We start from the raw sequence: 17903 nt of genomic DNA, 5'->3' as shown, positions 1-17903 counted from the left end.
AGGTCAGCCAATGATTACACCAAGATGGACAAATCAGAAATTTAGGAATCATCCTGGATCTTTACTCCCTTACGTTGCTTCATCCCTATAGTGTGGTTGGCAGACAGCCCTCAACTGTCAGCCCCTTTGGGAGTTTCCTGAGCTGAAGAAAGCTGGCTTATCCAAGGACATGTTCCCTCTCTGGGGCATCCTGCCTCCAATGACTGGTCAGCATAGAGGTGTAAAGGTTCAGCCCCCTCACCTCAACTCTGAAAAATGTTCACAGCTCCTCGTGGGGTTGACTGAGGCCTTTGTTGGGACTGAATTACTGCTCAGCTTCTCCCTTTGCCCAAACCTACTTTCATCCTCTCTCTTACACAGGTGTTGACTCCAAGAGCACGCCTTAGTAAACATCCTCCACAGTAATCTCTGTCTTAGAGTCCGCTTCCTGGGGAACATAACTGCCTCACTCCCGTATTCAATCAATCATGAAGTCCTGTTGATTTAGCTACTTAGTGTTCCTTGAATCGGTCTGCTTGCATCTGAACTGCCATTGCCCCGCTGTTTCTTGTACTACTCTTGTAGCCTCCTAAATAGTCCACCACATTTTACTGATACCTCCTTTCATTCATCCTCCACCTCATAGCCAGAGTGATATGTTCAGAATACAAATCTGATTATGCTACTCTTCTGACCTTTGCTTTTGGGATAGAGAAAACCTTTTAACAGTGTCTATGAAGCCTGCATGGCCTGGGTCCTACTGACCTCTCTAGCGATCTTATTTCAAGTCACTATGCTTCTTGTTCTCTCCACTGTAGACACACTGGCCTTTATTTAGTCCATTTTTTGGGTATATGTCCTCCAGTTATATGGCTTTTCACATGCTCTCTGGAAGCTTTCCTTCCTTATCTAATTAACTCCTACTCATCCTTCTGATCTCAGCTCAAGATCTCAGCATTTCTCAGGGATGTTTTTCCTGGCTTCCTCTTCTGTAGTAAGCAGAGTTATAAGACGACCCCCAGTGACTCTCACTCTAGTATAATCTCCTTCCCTGAGTGTGGGTGGAACCTGTGAATATGATGAAATATTACTCCCATGATTATATTATATGGCAAAAGGGATTTTGCAGATGTAATTAATGTTACTTAGCAGTTGACCTCAAGATGGAGAGATTATCCAACTAGTCCTAACCAAATCACTATGAGTCCTTTAAAAGCCGAAAGTTTTTTCTGGTTGGAAGCAGAAGAGGAAGTCAGAGAGATTTGAAGAAGGAGGATTCAACACACTGTTGCTGGCACTGATGCTGGCTTGAAGATGGAGGGGGCCATGAGGCAAAGGAATGCAGTGGCTGTGGTTGGCTTGAGGATGGAGGAGGGCACAGAGCAAGTACCTGAGTGTGGCCTCTAGCTGAGAGCAGTCTCTGGCTGACAGCCAGCAAGAAAATAGGGGCTTTAGTCCTAGCACTGCAAGGAACTGGATCCTGCTAATGACAAGAATAAGCTTAGAAGCAGATTTTTCCCCAGAGCCTCCAGAAGAGAATTTAGTCTGCCTGACACCTTAACTTCAGCCTGGTGATACCTTGAGCAAAGAGCCCAGCCATACTGTACCCAGCCTACATGTCTGTGAGCTAATAAATGGATGTTGTTTTAAGCCACCAAATTCATGATAATTTGTTACAGTAGCAATAGAAGACTAGCATATCTCTCATATCAGGAGGTAGCAAATGCAAACCCTTTCAAGCCACGCAACGAAGAAGTGGGAGCATTGGAAATTTGTTAAGATTTAGAAATATTTGGAGAGATTGAAGTGGCACCTGGTATGGAGAGCAAATTGAGGGGAGGGACTAACTGGGAGTGCAGACCAACTGGGAATAATGACAGTTATTCAGGTGACAGATAACTACATGAACTACAGTCATGGAGGTAGTGGAGAAGATGGATCCAAAAGCTATTTAGGAGGTAGAGAGACAGAATTTAGAGATTGTTTGCATGTGGAAGGTAAGGGAGAAGGATGAGATTAAAGTGAGTAAGGTTTCTGGTAACTTAGGATAGGAACTGTTGGATGATCACCTCCTATGTTCCAAGCATATCCTCACAAAGAACTACAAATTTAGGTCCAATATTATTAAAGACTGTTTTAGAGGAAAAAACTAGCTCAGAGAGCGTTTTAGTAACTTTCTCAAAGCCACAAAGCTGAAAAAGCCACAATTCAAAGCCAGGGATTTTGGAAGTCAGAATTCAGGTGCTCATTCTATGCTGCTTCCCAGAATGTGTAAGTTTTACTAAATTTCTCTGATCGCTTTCTTTCTCTCATTTTACACAATATTTTTTCAAATTTTGTTGACTCATAAAATCTCTAATTTCATCACACATACACACACACACCCGCCATCCTTCACTCATAATAAATAAGCCAGCCTCCCACTTGATAGGGAAAATAGAAACTATCAGACAGCAACTCCCACCAGCGAATCCGTTCCATTTTGGACATGTGAAGTTTCAGATGCCTATTGGACATCTAAGTAGGAATTCAGTAGGAAGCTGAATATACAAGTTGCATAGGAAGTACTATAAACCACAGAATTAATAAGAGTGTGTTGAACAAGAAGACATGAGGAACCAGGCCAGAAGTCTGGAAAAGACCGTGATTTAAAGGCTGGATAAAGAAAGACCAGCCTGCACAAGGTGCTGAACTGATCCAAATGCTGCTCCTGGATCAAGAAAAATGAGGACTGAGAACAGTGCTCTGAATTCAGTGACCTGGAGATCCTCGGCATCCTTGGAAAGAGCCATTTTGGTGAAGTCGTTGAGGCAGAAGACGGATTGGGTGTACTGAAAACTGAATGTGATGAGAGGAAGTGCAGTGAGTAACTTTAGGCAAGACTTTTAGAAGAATGGTTATTAAGGGAAGGAAAGAGGGGGCTGTGGAATAAAAGATGTTTTTAAGATGGAAGAACTAGAACATTACTTTTTTGGCAGATGGAATTACCCCAGCATATAGAAAAGACTGAAGATAGAGGAGAGGTGGGGCAAAAGTTAATTACTAAAGCAAAGAGTGAGTGAGAGAGAGAGAGAAAGAGAGAGAGAAGTTAATTACTAATGCAAGATTCCTGAGAAGGTAGGGAGGTATGGAACCCAGAGCATGTGTGGAGGGTTCTAGCTTTTGATAGTGGAGACTCAATTGTAAGAGGAAGTTAGTAGAAGAGAATAATTATAGGTGAAAATAAGTCATGGCCAACCAGATAACAACTATATGTCATAGACTCTTTTGCAGCCAAGTGTGGCCTTATGACTGTGTTCTGAACAGTAGTTGTGGGTGGAAGTGATAAGTGCAGCTCCCAGATCAAGCTCTTAAAAGAAAGGAGTGGACTCTCTCTTCCTCATTGTCCTTTCCTGCAAGCTGAATGTGGATGTGACAGTAAGCCACCTTCATTCATGCAGTGAGGGTAATACACTAGGCATGACAGAGTGACAAGATGGAAGGAGCCTGGGTCTCCTATACTCTCCAGCCATTTTACCACTCCTGGTTCTCCTGTATGAAAAGGAAAGAAACTACAATCTTAAGGCTCTACAATTTTTTCTCTTTTTTGTCATAGCATCTTGATCTGTACCTTAATTAAGACAGTAGGTGTGTAGATTTGATGGGGAGCTGCTGGCTGATAGTTTCTACTTTCTCTGTGAAGTTGGAGATCTGGTTACAGTGAGTGGTGTGTGTGTGTGTGTGTGTGTGTGAGTGTGTGTGTGAGTGGATAGGATTGAAATTTTAGGAGTCAAGATGGTTTGAGAAAACTGTATGTAATGGGAAAGGGAAAGTGGAGACAAGAGGAATGTAGTAAGATAGTTACATAAGTATTGACAACCCACTTAAGAGTTAGTAACCAAGAATTTCTAGTGGCATCAATTTCTCCAGCACAGCTCAGATAGTTGGACGCAAGCAGGGAGAATGTTGATGGTTCAGTTCATTCAAAGTCGAGATTTTACCAGATGGGCAGGATGCAAAAACAAAGGGACAAGAGTGAAATCTCAGCTGGAGAAGACAGAACTATGAGGTAGGCGACAAAGTCTAAATTGAGTAGGGTAGGCTCCAGAAGATTGGGAGTTGTCAGCAATGAAAAAGGGAAGAGGGTAGCACAATGAATGTATGAGTGTCAAGGAGTAGGAGTCTATTGAGAGTGAGAAAGAACCATTGGTGAGTGCAGAGGACCCCAAATCAAGTAGGTGGGCTGTGAGAGGATGAGAAGCCACCCCTCTCTGCAGAGGATGTACCATCCTTATGGGACTGCTGGTTTTAGTTAATACAGGAGTTGGGAGAGTGTTCAAAGACGTTGAGGACATGAGTTTGCTGATGTTTGAAAAGGAGTTACAGAGGACAAAACTCCTCTGAGAAGCTTTCCTTAACTCCACAAGTCTGGGTTAGGTGCCTCTCCTGTGGACTTCTGTAACACCTTGTACTTACTTCTCTTTATGGTAATTCTTACAGTTACATGTCTTGTAATTGCCCTTTTGTTTGTCTATATTCCAAGGGTCTGGTTCCTGCCCTTTTCTCCAACAGTTTCTCAAACCACTCTCTACACTCCTTTTATTCCTTGTTTTCTACCTTTTCTTTATGCTCAAGGAACTCTGAATTGGTTGTAATTTCATGGTGCATTCCACATTGTTCATTACCCTTGTATCTTGCTCATATTCTCCCCTCTAACTAAATGTAGATGGGTGACGAGAGGTGAGGGCCGGGAGGTAGTGGATATAGATTGTTTCAAGAAGATGGTTTGTAAAGAGGAAAAAAACTGAGCAATAAGTACAGTGGAGAAGGGGGGCATACCATGAGCAGAGGAGGGGATGAAAATGCAGTGCTAAGAGGGATGAAGCTCATTTCTCAAAATCAGGAACTTCCATCTATGCCAGGGAGTAAGCCAGCATTTGGGAGGAATGGGATTTCTCAGAGCCAGGAAACAGGAGGACTTTAGATCAGAGCAAGGAGGAACTGCAAAGTCAGTATGGGTCGCCAGAGGAAGGAGATCTGGACCCTTTTCCCAGAACAAGTCAGAAACCTAAGAGGTCCAGGAAGCAAGTGCAAGGTGTCCTGAAGTAGGGCTGAGCTCAGTCCTGAGGGCAGCTGCCTTTGTGACTCAAGCCTTGACCTGCCAAGGTTGTCAGGTTTTTGTTTTTTGTTGTGGGTGTGTTTTGGAGGGGGGGTGGGTGCTGGCCCACCTAGCTTGACTCTTGTAGCTAGAAAAATTTACCTTTCCCTTGGGTAAGGTAAACTACCCAAGGGTGGGCATGTGATCCTTCTTTCAATATTCTATATCACAGTTGAGATAAGAGGGGAACGTTTAAATAACACTTCAGTAAATGTTCAGGAGAAAGAACTAAAGAGAGGAGAATGTAGTGCCTAACGCACAGCCAGACAACCTGCTGTATAAGGTAGTGCTTATTCCTGGTAGCTTGTAGATCTACACATTGTTAGCACTTTACTCAGGACACCCAGTGTTCACACACAGTGGTGTGAGGCTTGTGGAATAGGCTCTGCCTCCAGCACCCCTGGCTCTGACACACACATGCAGCTGGGATCCAGTCTAGGAGAGAAACCAGTCACAGCTTTGTCCTTGGGGTGCCCACTTGCTCACTGACTTAGCCCCTCCCTCTGTGTCTGATTAGGCTGCCTTCTTCCCATATCTCCCTACATCTTTCAAGGCCTTCTCTTCTCTGCATTTCTGTGATGTGCAGATATACTTCTTTGCTGAGCTCCTGCCCACACACTCCCTGCCCATGTAGGAGGCACTTCTCTTGGGATAATTAAACAAAGAGGGAGCATACTGAGAAGACAGATAGGCTGGAGCCAGAGCAAGCAGAGATGTTGTGCAGAGGAAAGAAACCAAGGCTTTCCAGAGCCTGGGGCTTGTGCTGGGGAGAGCAGAGGCACACATCCAGGGGCTGGCTCCCACTGGATGGTTACACATGGTTTCAGACATGGGCTCTCACAAGTAGGCCAAGAAGGGCCTGGATCCCCCACGTCAGGGCCTCACTTGAGGGCTAACAAAGCTACAGGAAGGCTTACTTGGGAAGTCACCCAGAGAGAAGGCTTCCATGAACACATTAGAGTTATTAGTCTCTGGGGCCCTATGGCACCTCCTGGTGAAGGGCAAGGCTGAGGACAAGAGGCCAAGGTACTGAAATTGGAGAGGCAATGACAGATGTTGAGAGGCCCCATGTGTTCTGGGGTGAAAAGCACAAGGATTTTTCAAGATGTAGAGGGAGGCAATCCTGAATGTTTCCAGACATTTGATGGTGCTGCGCCCAACAGGGCTGCCTCTGATTTGGCACAAATTCCTCTGTAATGTCTCTCAGCACTGTCACTCCTGCATTTTAGTCTTTGTTAAAAAATCTGAGCAAGGGTTTTCACAAACCAGTCAAGACCACGATTCTGTCCCTGGATAGGGGAATGGTCCCTGGACCATTTCTCCCTGGATAATTCTCCCACCTTTACAAAGCAATGCAATCCTGGGATCTGGGAGGGAGCTGGAGGAGAGGAGACAAGGAGTGCCCTAGGCTCTCTGCTGGCCAAGCCTGGCATTGCCATCACAGACCAGAGGCCCAGGGCCAAGCATGGCAAGACAACCTGTGCTCCAGCGCCATTAAAGGCACAGCCACTGCTAGAGAAATAGGGATAATGGTCATAGCTACCGTTCATTATTAAGCAGTTACTATCTGTCAGACTCTGGTAGGCAGTTTACACTCATTATCTCATTTACATTTTAATTCTCCAAGCATTTCTTTCAACAACCCTGAAAGATTTTGTAAGAGGCTGAGTGAGAGTCCCCCAGCTAGTAAGGGATGTTTCAGAACTAAAATCTGATTCCACTTGGCTCCAAGCACCTGACTGGCTCCAAGCTCTTTCCCATCTATTGTGCTTGTAGGCCAGCCTAATACTCGCCCATGACTCTGACTCTGGCTTTAACCCAGCTTGATCATCCATATCTGATCCGAGCCTCAAGCCGAACCCAAGCTTCAGCCCCAAACTAGAATCCACCCACCTTGCCTCCTATTCCTGGCTCTTGGTTCCTGCCTCCTAGTGTTTGCACCAGATCTTTCCTTCGGTTGGATGGCCCTTCTCTCTATGAATCTGATTTCCTTCCAAGCTTGATACTTTATTTCCATCTGTCTTCAGGGCTAGCAGCCAAACCCTCAGAAAGAAAAGGGTGAAGTCTGGAGAGCCAAAGAAGCTTTTGTGGAGGAGTAGCTAACTGGGAACACTGAGGAGGAGTGTACATCCCAAATCTTAGCCAGGCGAGGTGTCCTGAGGTTAGTGACCCGAGGTGGGAAGTGGGTGAGGCCTCAGGTCCTGTGGGAGGGAGAAAAGCTAAGCTAGAGCAGCTGAGCTCTCAGCAGGAGGGCCCTTGGACAGTTCTTGACATCCCTGTAGGAATCTAGCAGTGACTCCAAAACTCCTGCCCTCCTCCCACAGCTGCATGTCTGCAGAAGGCAGAGCTGGAATTGGCAGCTCTTCTCCAGAGCAGTGGGTGGTCCCTTGTCTTTGGCTGCAGCCCTGAGATCACACTTCAACACGTTGGGCAGGCTTGCCGGTGATTCACAAGCTTTGCTCTGCACGACTGGCTCCTTCTCCCCTGGTTACCACCATTACTGCTTGCAACAGTCATCCTCAAGAAAGGAAGGTGCTTGCCTAGCCTCAGCCTCAAGATGTGGTAGTCCCTTTCCCTATCTCCCTAAAAGAAACAGTAAAACAGACCTAGGTTTCATGCCGTGTGACTTACGAGCCCTGTGATATTGGGCAAGTTATCTAATTTCCCAGAGCCTTGGTTTTCTCATTTCAAATGGGGTAATAATAGTGTCTTTCTCATATAGTTGTAAGGGTTAATTGAGACAATGCACTTAGCCCTAGGCCTGGCATAAAATAGCTTCTCAATAAATTGTATCTAATATTTTTAATTGCTTTATGGGCTTCAGTTTCCTGATCTGGGAAAATGAGCATAATAATAATTTAAACTTCCTAATATTGTTCTAAGAACCCAATGAGATAATGGATGTAGAGCAGTTACGAATGATTCTGTAATAGAGTGAAAAAGTGGATATTTCCTTGATTCTCTAAATTAGACAATTCTGAGCTGAGCTTTTAACCACCTATCTTATGGAACATTTAATCTCACTTGTGTTTTGTGGCTTTCTTTCCGCTCTCTTTTCCCCCAGTTTAGCATCTTGGAAAAGTCTCTGGGGGTTATATGTTGGACAAAATATCTGGAGATGGGGAGGGGCCTCAGCCTTCAGACCATGCCTGTTCCACTGGCGTGGACATTGTTCATTCCCACCCTTCCCCTAGGGGGCGCTGCTCTGAGGCTCCAGTGCCAGCTTGGGCATGGTGATCTTCTTCATTTCCAAAGACTAAATTCTTAATGTTCCCTATTCCAGGTGCTCTGTGCAAGTGAGGTCCAGGCTGGTTTCCTTCCCAGAAACCCTGTGATAGGTAGAATTTTGGCTCTCATTACATTTGCTCTTTGGTGTTTCTGTGATTTTGGCAAAAGGGACTGCAGATGTAATTAAGATTAATAATCAGCTGCCCTTAAAATAGAGAGATTATCCTGGATTGTCTGGGTTGACCTAACCTAATCATATGAGCTCTAAAAACCAGAGATCTTTCTCAGCCTTGTAATAGAAGCGGAAATAAGAGATTTGAAGAATGAGGAAGATTTAATGTGCCTTTGTTGGCTTGAAGATGAAGGGGCCATATGTCAAGGAAATAAGGACCACAGTTCTACAGCCAAAAGGAATTGAATTCTTCCAACAACCTGAATGATCTTGGAAGCAGATTCTTCCCCAGATACTCCAGAAAGAGCCCAGCCCAGCTGATGCCTTGATTTTGGCCTTGGGAGGCCCTGAACAGATGACCCAGTTGAGCCACACTGTGCCCAGATTTCTGACTCATAGAACTGTGAGGTAATAACTGGGCGCTGTTTTAAGCTGTTAAATTTGAGGTAATATGTTACAGCAGCAAAAGAACACTAATACAATTCCCAAGAATTACATTCCTTTTCTTAGTCTTGGGGAATCTGAGCCTCTCCTGAGGTCCCAAAGTTTCTACTTCTTCAACTCTAAGCCCTCACAGACCACAAACAAAATCTAGGGCAGAAAGTTTCTGAAAATTTTTATTTTTGATGCTGCAATTTAAAAAGCTTTAAGTCTAAGGGATACAAAGATTTAGGTACTTTCTTATGATGGCAGGAGGGATAAAATGAACAAAACCCAAACGAATATCTTGATCAAGTTTCCTGCCACACATATAAGTACTTAGCCTAGTGCTTATTATACAGTAACTAATATGCTTTGGACTAAAAAAAAAAAATTTTTTTTTGGTTATTCCAGGAATCTAATTTTGGGTTCCCTTCTGCCTATCCTGACCTTACTCTAACCAGCTTGATCCCAAATTATTAGAACATTATCTTCCATGCAGTGATGAAAATCACACCACAACCAGAGGACCCCAGCGTGGAATTGCTGATATTCAAGGCGACTTCTAGTGTGGTGGCTCCACCGTGAGGAATTTGATCTCCTTATCCTGGAACATCAGAAGCAGAGCAAGATGCACAGCTGGCCCCAGAAGAGTTTTGTTTCTGCATCCAGAATAGGCCAGATGGCCAGTTATCATCCTCCTTGTGCTATAGACCAGGATTCTACGGAGTGGCAGAGGCCACCAGTTGTAAGAGACCCTTCTCTTCAGACAAGTGTGCACATTGTATTGTGTCAATGAAAAGCATATTCTCACCTCCCTAAATCCACCAGGTACCACCAAAATGGCCTTCATAACATACCCACCCATTCTAGCTCAAGCTGATTTGAGGGCAGAGATGGTAGGAAAACCTCTTGAGAAATTGACACACATCTTCCTCCAACATTAGGCCTCTAGATGCTTCAACTCCCAACTCTTTGGTTGCCAAGTATATACTGAGGTACCTACTATGTGCCAGGTGCAGTTTTGGCCCTGAGGATACAGAGATGAACAAGTCAGACCCACTGCCAGCCCTATGGATCTCATATTTTGTAAGGAGGATATCACAAAATAACCACACACTTTAAAATGATTTAATGTGCAATGACTCTCATAGTCTCTCCTGATACCTTGACTCCAGCCACAGCCTCAGTTCTTAAGCCTCTTTGAGAAAGTTTTGTTCCAAGTCCTTCATGTCTGAGTGCATCTATGTCACCTGCACCCACCATACGCAAAAGGTTGGTCAGCTTTCAGGACACCAACAGTTCTGGGGGAATGTCTCCATGACCACATACCAGCAGATGCTCCCACACATCCTGCCCTCACAGCATGGAGGGCCCTACCCCGCATTCTCTTGTACCATCTCTAATAATCATTCTTGGTATTCTGTGATTGATGATTTGGCATCTTGAAATCACGGGCCAAGCTAATGACCAGAGTTGTTTACATCTCCTCTGTGGTCTGGCTTTCATAGGTGCTTGAAAATCATATTATGAACCCTCCAACCACAAGCCCTCAAATCTGTTTCACTTCTTGCGCAATAGGGGACATCCCCACCTAAAAACTTCCTACCACTATAAAGTAATAAAGGCTTTTTGCCCATATTTTCCCCTTGCACCTTCTGCCTCCTGACCATCCCTGGTGCATCCCCATGTAGCCCTGTGGTACAGTATGCCCCCTCTTCTTGGGGACTGTAAGTAATAAATTCTTCTTTCAATGGCATTAACCTCTCTGTGTCCTCACTCAATCATACTGATAAACTAAATCCCAGGTACCTTTTAAAACACTACCTGGCACAGCTCAGACCCAAGACTGGCCAGGCCCTGGAGGAGCTAAGGTTGTGATTAGGGTGAATATGGCTCAGAGATAACATCAGACACCTCCCCATGGACCCCACAACACCTTCTCTGCCCCAAACCTGCAGATCTCCTTCCAAGTGTGCCAAAGTTACTCCAAAACTCCCAAGACGCTAATCTCCGGTTGTCCTCAACCATGATATTCCACTCATAATCTCTATTCTTTCGATTATCATACAGAGGAGGGCTGGATTTCTGCCAGCACCAAAGCCAGTTTCAACAACTGGTGTGGTAGGACAGAGTCAGGTCAGTGGTCTTGGGAATGATTCTCCCCTTGGAATCAGTCCTGAATGTGGGGTAGCCCTGGCCCCAGGCTCCAGGGCTGGGCCAGAGGAAGGAAAAAGGAGCAGAGGTATCTGCTCAGGCTCACTAAGCTAGATCAAATCCCTCAGAGCTCATGAAGTTGAGGACACATGCTCTGGTATGAGATGCAATGGTCAGTGTGTGTATGTGAATAAGTCTGTAAAATCATGTGCACACTTACAGCAGTGTGATGCATAAGCCTGCTTCGCCTTGGCTCCATACTGATTCTCAATTCATCAGGTACTCCAGCTTTTTGGAATCCTACCCACCAGTGACTACACAGTCCATGCCCCTGGCCCCTGTGACTCAGAATTCAGATAGAACTCATCCTGGCCCATCATTGGCTTTGCCTTTTCCCCTCAGCCCCATAAATGCCTAGTGAGGAGGCAAATACTTTATTGAATGCAACTTGCAGGGTACGCTTGTGGACCTCCCATGTGGGAGCATTTAAAGAATGTCTTGGAACAAGAGGGCTCTGTGTGTGCTTTTGTGTATTCACAAGTGTGTGCAAACCTGTGGAGGGCATCTGTGTGTCTACTGGTGTATGATGCTCAGTATATGTGTATTTAGGAGGTGAATGACTGAATGTGTATATATCATGTGGGTATAAGACATATCTATGTTTGTGAGAAAGCATATGTGCTCTGAGAATGGGAACTCCACAGCATTTTATATGCAATGCATGGTCTTGGGGCCAGTGTGTATATGTTCAACTGTGTGTGTATGTGAGTGTGTGTGTGTGTGTGTGTGTGTGTGCCGGTGAGTGGGGGATGAATGTGTGCTATCCTCCTACAACTCGAGGTGGGCATCTACAGACCCAGTTCGCTCCCATCTCTGTAATCTAGCAGACAGGATGGCAGAGTTTCTGCAGGCAGGCTTTCCTACAACTCTGGATTCACTTGAAGGTGGGGGTCCTGAGGATAGAGATGGAGTCACTCTGGGCCTGGGGGACCCCCCTGGCCAGCCCTGCCCTCTCCACCCTTGGAAGTTCCCTCCCCAGGCTCATCCTCATCATCAGCCTCTGCCAGTTCCTCAGGCATTGGCCACTCTCGTGTCTGCCACTCTAGCCGTTCGATGCGATAAGCGATCTTGAGTGCGCTGGACTCCAGCTCAGCCAGGAGGCGGGCGAATTTGGTCTGTAGATCATCGAGTTGCTGGTCGAGGCCTCGCAACCGGGACTCTGTGGCCTCCTGTAGGGCGATCTCAGCTGCCTCGGCATTTACATCCAACTTGTTCAGTTTGAGCAGGATCTCACGGCCCTTTTCCTCCATGACAGCCTGGGCCTGTGGATACTCGCTCAGCACTTCCCGCAGGTCCTCCTTGCTCAGGCAAAACAGGTCTGAATAACCTAGACTCTTGATGTTGGCTGTGCGGCGGTTCCCGGACATATTCCCTGCGGCACAAGGGCAGACAGGTGGGAGGATACTTAGTCAGGGTGGTTGTGAGGGGGCATTTCACTCCTGAACCAGGACCCCCAGCTCCATATTTGTGCTTCTGAGTCTCTCTTTCTGCCTCATTAATTCTTTCATTCAGTAATATACTAGGGACTAGGCCCTGTGGTGGGTAGATATCAGTAAACTGCCTCTAAGAATTCACGGTCTAGAGGAGGTAGACATTTAATCGGATAGTTACATAACAGTATAGCTGGTGCAGTGTAAACATATGCCTCTGGTACTGTGGGAAGACAGGCAAAGAGCCCCTAACAAGCTGTAAGGCAGAGAATTTAGGGAAGCCTGGAGGAAGTGATGCCTGACTGAGTAGGAGGTAACTAGGGGAAGAGGAGGATTGGAAAAGGCAGTTAGGCAGAGGGAGGAGCGTGAGCAGAGGGATGGAGGTAGGACAATGTTAGATGGATGCAGAAAACAGCACTCCAGAGTGGCTGAAGTGCAGGGTGTGAGGAGAGTGGAAAGAGGAGGAGAGAGCCAAATCATGCATGATCTTGTAAGCCATGGTAAGGAGTTCAGGCCTTATCCTGAGGGCAGTGAGAAACTATTCAAATATTTTAAGCAGGGAGCTGTATGGTATCATTTGCATTTTAGAAAGATACTGGTGGGTGGTGGGTGGGAAGAGAGGTTAAGCCGAATGTTGCAAAGTCTCAGAGCTAGAAGGACCTTAGAAGGGGCAAGGGAGCTACCATTTGTTGAACACTCGCTGTGCACCAGGCACTGCACTGGGTGCCTCACCCATACAGCTTATTTAATCCTCACAAATAACTCTTTGGGTTTTTAATATCATCCCTACTGGATAGGTGATGAAACAGAAGCCTAAAAAAGGGAAGTGAGTTGTGCAAAGTCAGGTAGAGAGCAGCTGACTGCACACAGGATGTGGAGCCTCAGGGATCTTTAGGGGACAGATGTGAGGCCTTTAGAACAACTGGACGGTGGGATCCCCAGGCTGAGAGCGCATCCAGCCTCATTCACCCTCTTTCATCTCCTGTGGCCTTATTTTAACCACTCCTGCTGCACAGGGCTGACGAGAGGAATAAATGAGCCAGTATACAGTGCCTGGCCTGACCCGGCCTGGAATTGATGGAGTACATGGGGATTCCTTCCTTTGCATTTGGCTGTGAGAAAGTTGTTCCTTGTACTGACCACAAGTGAGTGTACTTATTACCTGTGTGACTTTATTACCTGTGGACATGTTCCCAAACTTCTCTGTGTTCCTTTCTTTACCTTTAAAATGCGGGTAATAGTACCTACCTTATAGAGTTGCTGTGGGAATTTAATGAGTTGGTACATGTAAAGCACTTTGAACAGGGCACGTAGTAAGCACACAATAAATATTAGCTGCTATTATTATTATTATTATTATCTCTGCCACTTTCCACTGGTCTGTTGTTGCCTCAGGTTGACACCCACAGAGCGTGCCTACTCTCTCTTCCAAGGACCCACCCTGCTCACTGACCTTGGCTCAGCTTCTTCTCAGGGAAAAGACCCTCCATGTCCTGTTTCTTTCCTGAGCTCTCTGGTGACTCAGGCAAGGGCCAGGTTTCCTTAATCTTTAGGCCCTGAAGTACCACCTAGTCTCAGTACTGGGTTCTGCTGTCCCCATCCCCCTCCCCCAGCCCTGTTCCCAGAACAAATGGTGGGGTACCCACCTTTGATGTTGATGATGCTGATCTCCCCAAAGTAGAGCCCTGCACCAAGCACAGCATACTGTGTGACACCATCATCTGCCACCACAGCCAGTTGACCCTCGCGGATGATGTACATCTCCCGGCCAATGTCCCCTTTGCGGCAGACATATTCCCCTGGTGAGTAGGTCTGGGGCTGCAGCTTCAGCACCAGTTCCTCCAGCAGGCTGGCCTCACAGTTCTGGAAGATCTGCACCCGGCTCAGAGTAGACAGGTGTACAGACACGGCCACTTCCGCCCGCAACCGCTCAGGCAAGTGCTGTAAGATAGCTACCTCATTGGTCATCTTCTTGTTGATCTGCAGGTGCTGGTACCTGGGGGCAAGGGCAGCACCAGTTCCTCATGAGCCCCTACATGCCTGCCTCCACCCCTTCTATCAGGGCTCAGCTCAGTTTTAGCCAAGAGCCCAACCTCACTGAGATCTCACAGGGGTCATGGGAATACTTGACAGCTGGCTAATGAATATCTTCAGTCCACAATCTCCTTTGCTGGTCACAGATACGTTTTGACCTTTTTCCCCTCACCCAGGACCTGGAAGCCGACAATAAATAATGAACCCTTTACCTCTTGTCAGGCTCCTCCCCACCCCCCAGTCAGTGATGTCTTGTACCATCCCACTGACATCTACTTCACTCACCAAGCCCCATCTTCTCTAGAGGCCCTCTGCTCTAGTCCCCAACTTGGTGTCACTTCCTTTTGTTCAGCCCACAGTATGGACTATCATGACATAGTCTGTTGTTGGCCAACCACCTGGGGGATTGCTCTTCCCCCTTTACTCCTTCCAGGGCCTCTGTGCCCTACAGGCAGTGGTAGTTCCCATTCCTTGGTCTCCGGGTTATCCTTCCTTTGCATGAGTTCCTCTCCCTGTCAGTCTCTTACCCAACCCCTCCCACTAAGTCCAAATCCAATTAGTGGAGGACATCCTTTTCCAAGCCCCACCCAGTGAATCACCCAATAAATGCCACATCCTGATTGCCCTGCCTGGCCCATTAGGCAATAAGGACCCACCTGCCTCCCTCAGATTCTATCACGTACACCTTTCCCTGTCCTGGTCTGGATCCCCAGCATTCTCACCAGTCAATAACTCGCTGCTCCAGCCGGCGGTTGACGTGCTGCAGCTTCATGTACTTCTTCACAAGGGCGTGGTCCGGGTAGAAAGCCGCATCTGCAGTGTTCATGTTGTAGATGACAGAGCTCATGCTACCCATGATGGTGGCGAAACCCATGACGGCCAGCAGGAAGTCCCCCACCATGAAGAGGTACTCCTCCTCCCGGGCTGGCAGCGGCGTATCGCCCACGGTGGTCAGGATCAGCGTGGAGAAGTAAAAGCTATAGAGGTACTGGCGCCGCAGGCGCTCAAAGCCAGGCTGCGCGGGGTCCGGGTACACCCAGGAGTCACGCCCGAAGCCCAGGTACCGGGACAGGGCAAAGTACAGGCAGCTGTTCCAATGGATGACAACAAAAATGTAAAGCATCAGCTTGGTGATGCGAAAGGCGTTTGGGTAAGCCGTGCGCGTCTCTGTGCGGTCAAAGGCCTCAAAGAGGCGGGGCGCACGCAGAAAGCGGTTCAACCTCAGTGTGGGTGTGTGCGGGCCCAGCAGCAAGTAGGCCACGTCCGTGGGCACCAGGGAAGCCAGGTCTAAGAGGAAGCTCCAGGTGCGAACGTAGCGACTGGCGATCTTACCTTTGTCTACCACCAGGATGCCCTGTTCCAAGAACCCTGGGGAGGGAGAGTGGAGGACGGGCTGGAGTCAGCCGTGGGATGGAGTTGAGTCAGGACACCTGCCTGCCCCAGTAATAAGGGTGAGGGTGGGCAGGCCAGGGTAGGACAGGGAGACAGTCACGAAGACAGGGTGGGGGCAGGCATAACCTGCTCCAGGGTTTCTGGTGTGAGCATAGGGGTGTTGTCAAGCACAGAGGCATGTGAAAGTGCTATCAGGGAGAGAGTCACTTTGTTGTTACTAAGAGGCTTTCTTTAGGAAGGGAACATGGAACAAAGATCAGTCCTGGAACTCACTGACCTGTATGGAAGCGCACCACGATGTCCAGTAGGTACAGCAGGTCACTTATGTAGTCCAGTACTAACCAGGCCACCAGATAACTGTGCTGCAAGTCGGGAAAGCAGGCTCTGCATGGCGGGGACAGAAGGGATTGGCTTAAGCGCACCCTCTGTGTGTGAGGCGGACTCCCCAAGCCACACAGCACTCCCCCCTGGGCCCTCGCATAGGCCCCGCCCCTCCTCTGGGCCCCGCCCAAGGGCCTGCCCCTCTCCTGGGCCTCAGGTTTTAGCTTTTGTCTCTGCTTGAGGCCCTTCCGTTAGCGCCCCGCCAAACCTGCACACGACGATGATGAGGTTATACATTACTGGGAAGACCATTGTGTTCAGCCACCAGTAGTAGTGATCTCCAGATGGGTCCAGGACAGGCAGCGACTTCCTGTGGGCAAGACGGGAAGTCGTGTTTCATTTATTTACCAGACATTCAATGTTGAGCGTCTGGGGCCACTAAGAGGAATCAGGCTCTATCTAGTGAGGTGGACAGATCTGACACAGGGGACCAGGATCTCTCACCTGGCCTTGGCCAAGGCAGAGGGACTGGACTCTGTCGTCTTCACTTTGCTGTCCTGGCTCATGGTTCTGTGACCTGGTGCCTGGATGTGAGATATCCAGGGCCTCTGACTGTAGGTGGCTTCAGGAGGTGGGGGCTAGTGCCTGCCTGCCTGGAAGAGGCTGCCCTCAGTCTCCAGCTGCAGCTTCTCTGTCTTTGGCGTCTGAAGCTCTTAGCAACACAACCAGGGCCAGCAGCTACTGAAGGGGCTGAGGCAGTGTGGCTCCAGCGCCCCGCCCTGTCTCCCAGGGCCTGGGCTTACACCTGCCTAGCTAAACATCACTAATGAGGTCCCTGGAGAAGGTGGGGGTGCATGCCTCAGAGGTAAGGCTAGGGCTTGTTCGCCCTGACCCCAAGCTGTACTACATAGGGGCCATCTAGATCCGGAGACCTGGGTGCCAGTATAGGCTCAGACATTCATTCAGTTTTACTTTGTGTAAGTTCCCTGCTTGGGTCTCATTAAGTATTCACTTAATAAGTATTTACTGAATAGCTCATTTGTGTCAGGTGCTGAACTAGTCTCCAGGGATGAAGAATGCCTGTCACATCAGATGTAAGCTCTGTTTTCATTATCTGCACCCTTATCTACATCCACATCTACCTTGTTCCTTCCTGCTGGATGAATGTGACAAACGCCATCCTGTGGGGTTTTGCCCCCATCCCTTCTTGTTACCTCTAGGGCCTGATCCCACCTGCTATTCCCCATGTTTTCTAGAGTCTCAACCTCTTTCAATTTTCCCTTTCTGTGAACATGCTTAAATCTCTCTCACACCAAAACAAAAAAACCTAAAAGTTGTCCCTCAATTTGGTGTCCCTTTCACTACTACTGTCATCTTTCTCAGCCAATGAGTCATAGTTAGAACACCCGCTATGTGCCAGGCCAATACTGTGCTAAGTATTGGGGATAAAAGATGAATGAAACACATTCCCTGCCCTCTAGAAACTCATAGGCTGGTAGGAGAAATAGTCACTTATATAGGCAATTACGCATCTGTCTGGTGGGTAGTCTATGAGGTGGATTCACAGAAGGCT

General features: G+C 47.5%; 1 protein-coding gene across 1 annotated transcript; it reads right to left on the bottom strand.

Moving 5' to 3' along the window:
- Nucleotides 1-11953: 11953 nt before the first annotated feature.
- On the bottom strand, nucleotides 11954-16896 carry CNGA4 (cyclic nucleotide gated channel subunit alpha 4). The gene is made up of 6 exons (XM_058544666.1): nucleotides 16835-16896; nucleotides 16599-16700; nucleotides 16287-16393; nucleotides 15340-15985; nucleotides 14230-14579; nucleotides 11954-12525 (listed from the first exon to the last, which is right to left on the bottom strand). The coding sequence occupies exons 1-6, from the start codon at nucleotides 16894-16896 to the stop codon at nucleotides 12065-12067; spliced, it is 1728 nt and encodes a 575-aa protein (XP_058400649.1). The 3' UTR covers nucleotides 11954-12064.
- Between the last annotated feature and the right edge of the window lie 1007 nt (nucleotides 16897-17903).

This window comes from Diceros bicornis, chromosome 7, assembly GCF_020826845.1.
Source record: "Diceros bicornis minor isolate mBicDic1 chromosome 7, mDicBic1.mat.cur, whole genome shotgun sequence".
Taxonomy (NCBI): Eukaryota; Metazoa; Chordata; class Mammalia; order Perissodactyla; family Rhinocerotidae; genus Diceros; species Diceros bicornis.
This window is presented reverse-complemented; position numbering and strand designations above follow the sequence as displayed.

Excerpts from the sequence above, each read along its gene's own strand:
- CNGA4 (XM_058544666.1), bottom strand. The coding sequence starts at position 16,896 with ATGAGCCAGGACAGCAAAGTGAAGACGACAGAGTCCAGTCCCTCTGCC. Across the intron at positions 16,394-16,598 it reads CTCATCATCGTCGTGTGCAG|AGCCTGCTTTCCCGACTTGC; the intron begins GTTTGGCGGGGC and ends CCCGCCATGCAG. Across the intron at positions 12,526-14,229 it reads CAGCATCATCAACATCAAAG|GGAATATGTCCGGGAACCGC; the intron begins GTGGGTACCCCA and ends CTTGTGCCGCAG.